At 49.7% G+C, this 2,577-nt stretch overlaps 2 protein-coding genes across 3 annotated transcripts in view; one reads left to right on the forward strand and one right to left on the reverse strand.

The window, feature by feature from the left end:
- Positions 1 to 2,577, reverse strand: part of LOC127750425 (cell adhesion molecule Dscam2-like) — a 222,882-nt gene that overhangs the window by 84,365 nt on the left and 135,940 nt on the right. Inside the window, exon 2 of one of the 2 annotated variants that reach the window (XM_052272125.1) lies at positions 606 to 656. The exons of the other annotated variant lie outside the window; for it this stretch is intronic. Coding sequence (XP_052128085.1) covers positions 606 to 656 — 51 coding nt within the window. The remainder of the gene's footprint in view (positions 1 to 605; positions 657 to 2,577) is intronic. 2 annotated transcript variants of the gene reach the window in all.
- LOC127750426 (uncharacterized) overlaps positions 1,857 to 2,577 on the forward strand; it is a 12,724-nt gene continuing 12,003 nt past the window's right edge. The window contains exons 1-2 of the mRNA XM_052272127.1: positions 1,857 to 2,006; positions 2,187 to 2,345. Coding sequence (XP_052128087.1) covers positions 1,926 to 2,006; positions 2,187 to 2,345 — 240 coding nt within the window. The 5' untranslated portion in view covers positions 1,857 to 1,925. The remainder of the gene's footprint in view (positions 2,007 to 2,186; positions 2,346 to 2,577) is intronic.

The following is a 2,577-nucleotide window of genomic DNA, read 5'->3' on the forward strand; positions in this document are numbered from 1 at the left end:
CCCTTGCCCCACTCTCTCCTGCTCCCCGTTTCCGACCACATATCCACCCAAACGCCTCGCATCCCGACAATTTTTGTTTCTCTCGTACCGTAGAACACACACATACGCACACGTTCCGCACTTTACAACGCCCCAAACGCAGCAGGCAGCGCGTGCGGGGGGAATAGGGGGCGGGGTTAGAAAAAAACGCGAGAGGAAGAAAAAGAGGCAAGAAAGATGTGTTTTTAGCCAGAGGGAGAGGGGGGAGGAGGCAGCGGGGTGCGTCAGTCTGTAAGGTCAAAAACCCACGTGGCATAATTTGTGGATGAGTCACACCGCAGATATATAGGCCTCCCTTGCTGAAAGCAGCAGAATTTCCCAAGTGGGGAGTTAGGTCGGGCAGCATCAGCCCCCCGGCCGCCTCAGCCGCCCCCACCCCTTTGCCTCTCCCACTATCTACATATTCCTGGCGCCCTCTTTAGCCCCCGCGCCCCCGCCCGCAGCGGAGCCCCTTCACCCCTCGCGGTCAGAGGCCAGCCTCGCTTGAGAAGAACAAGACGTGCGTGAAAGACCGGGCGTTTTTGTTGTAGATGTTTTTGGTGTCTTTTCAGTCGCCCGCGACTTACCCCTTGCCTGGCGTGTGCTCCAATTGCGCTCATCAGTCGTCCGAATCTCACCTGCAAATCAAAATAAAAGAACAAGAATGAGGTATAAGTAAGTTGACAATTCGTTGTGGACAACGATTCCTGCTACTTTATTTGGGCTGTAGCGTGTTCAAGTCTTTGGCCTAGTCCAACGAAATGTAATCACACAATGTTGCTTGTTACACCATGTCCGGATCAAAATACCGATGATAGGGAGACTTCAGGAGTTCTTTTCTTTCTTTTTTTACCGCAGAGCAGGATATAGAGGAAGTCTCTCAACCGAATTGAAACCATAGACGAGACGGTCGCACTGGCCCAGAGCCCCACCCCCTCCTGCGTCCTGGAGGACTAGGCGGCGCGCTGTCAGAAGTAGTGGATGACACTGATATGTTACACGCCCGCGGTCAAAGACAACCCCTTCCCCTCCCCTCCCATCCACCCCCCAAAGGCCCAATCCATCTGGAGTTCAATTCACAGCGCCGCAGCCGCAATGTCTGCGGAATGTATCGCGAGCGATATATCGACGGCTGCGACTCGTGGCGTGAGGAGCGGTGATCTCGCATGGTTGACCGTGTCCGACCCGTCCCGACGGCTCTGCGACCTGCAAGCTTTTGTACCATTTTCGCTTCGTTTCCACGGATATCGCTCACCGTCAGTTCAGCCAGCCGCGTCCGCCCGACTTTACCGTGTGTCTGGTCTCACCTCGCCTTGTTTCATTACGGCGATACGGTGACGGGTTTTGTCACGTTTACGCACTAATTTAAGTGTTTTGGGAAAAATTTGGCTGCTTCGTAAGCCCGCGAAGGGGGCATTAGGGAATGCACAACATTTGCTTCGTATTACACAGTTAGAAAACCGTTCCAACAATTTGTTCGCATACAGCGACCACAATCGTTCGCATGATTTTTACAGTCAGGCCGGTGTCATCCAGGCTGTCAAAAAATCATTTCAGGCTATCGGTATTTTGTTTCTTTTGTTTTTTTTTCATTTTATGCGGTTCCTCACCCCAGCCTCATGCGAAATATCGATGCGTTCACCGAGCCCCTGATCTTTTTCACATGCCAATATAAACGAATGATCCCCGTTTTATTTTTACCAACTTTCTCATCACAAACTGTGTCATGATTTTACAACTTTTTTTAACAGTGTAACCCTTTTTGGCGGATAAAAAAAGTCCTTCCTCTGCTGCTACACGCTAACTGCTTCCGGTTAGAGCACTCTCTCAATTTGCCGGTGTCGCCTGGACGCCTGGACGTGTTTGACAACGATCTGTGACAGTTCTACTCCCGAACCAGCTGACGTATGGATTCATTTGTGTTTAAAATTCTAACGACGGCGGTGGTTTTTCGCGCAGCTAGTGGAGGAGTCATACCGACATTCGCAGTGTGTGTTCGATTTTAATCCATCTCACTCATCTTATATGTCTTTAAATCTCACTCATCTTATATATCTTTAATATAACTCATTGTGTTTGTTTTCGTTAGTAGGTAAACCTGCCCAGTGCATTTAAAGTGTGTGCGCTACGCGAATTACGTTTACAAATTCATATAGTTATCTGTTTAGGGTCCATGGAACGTATGGATGGAGAGAGTCACCACATGCAGTGAGGATGACAAAAGGGTGTTCTTTAAGATTTCTCACTTCAACCCCAGTAAAAAGTTCGAAAATCAGGTGTGGAATGGATTTATAAACATAACAGACGAAATGGATGACACATGGTGGGTTAGTATAGAAAAATGGGTGAGAATAGATACAACATTCGCACGCACGACGACGCTCAGCCGCTGGCGAAACCACGCAAGTTCATTTTCCAAAAAGATGAGATATGTGTACATTCTGAAAGAGCACAATGGGCTATGGCGCGCTTTCACCAGTGGCTGAGCGTCGTGCGTGCTTTCGCCAGCGGCTGAGCGTCGTGCGCGCTTTCACCAGTGGCTGAGCGTCGTGCGTGCTT

The sequence above is a fragment of the Frankliniella occidentalis genome, unplaced genomic scaffold (assembly GCF_000697945.3).
Source record: "Frankliniella occidentalis isolate FOCC.00 unplaced genomic scaffold, Focc_3.1 Scaffold188, whole genome shotgun sequence".
In the NCBI taxonomy this organism is placed as follows: Eukaryota; Metazoa; Arthropoda; class Insecta; order Thysanoptera; family Thripidae; genus Frankliniella; species Frankliniella occidentalis.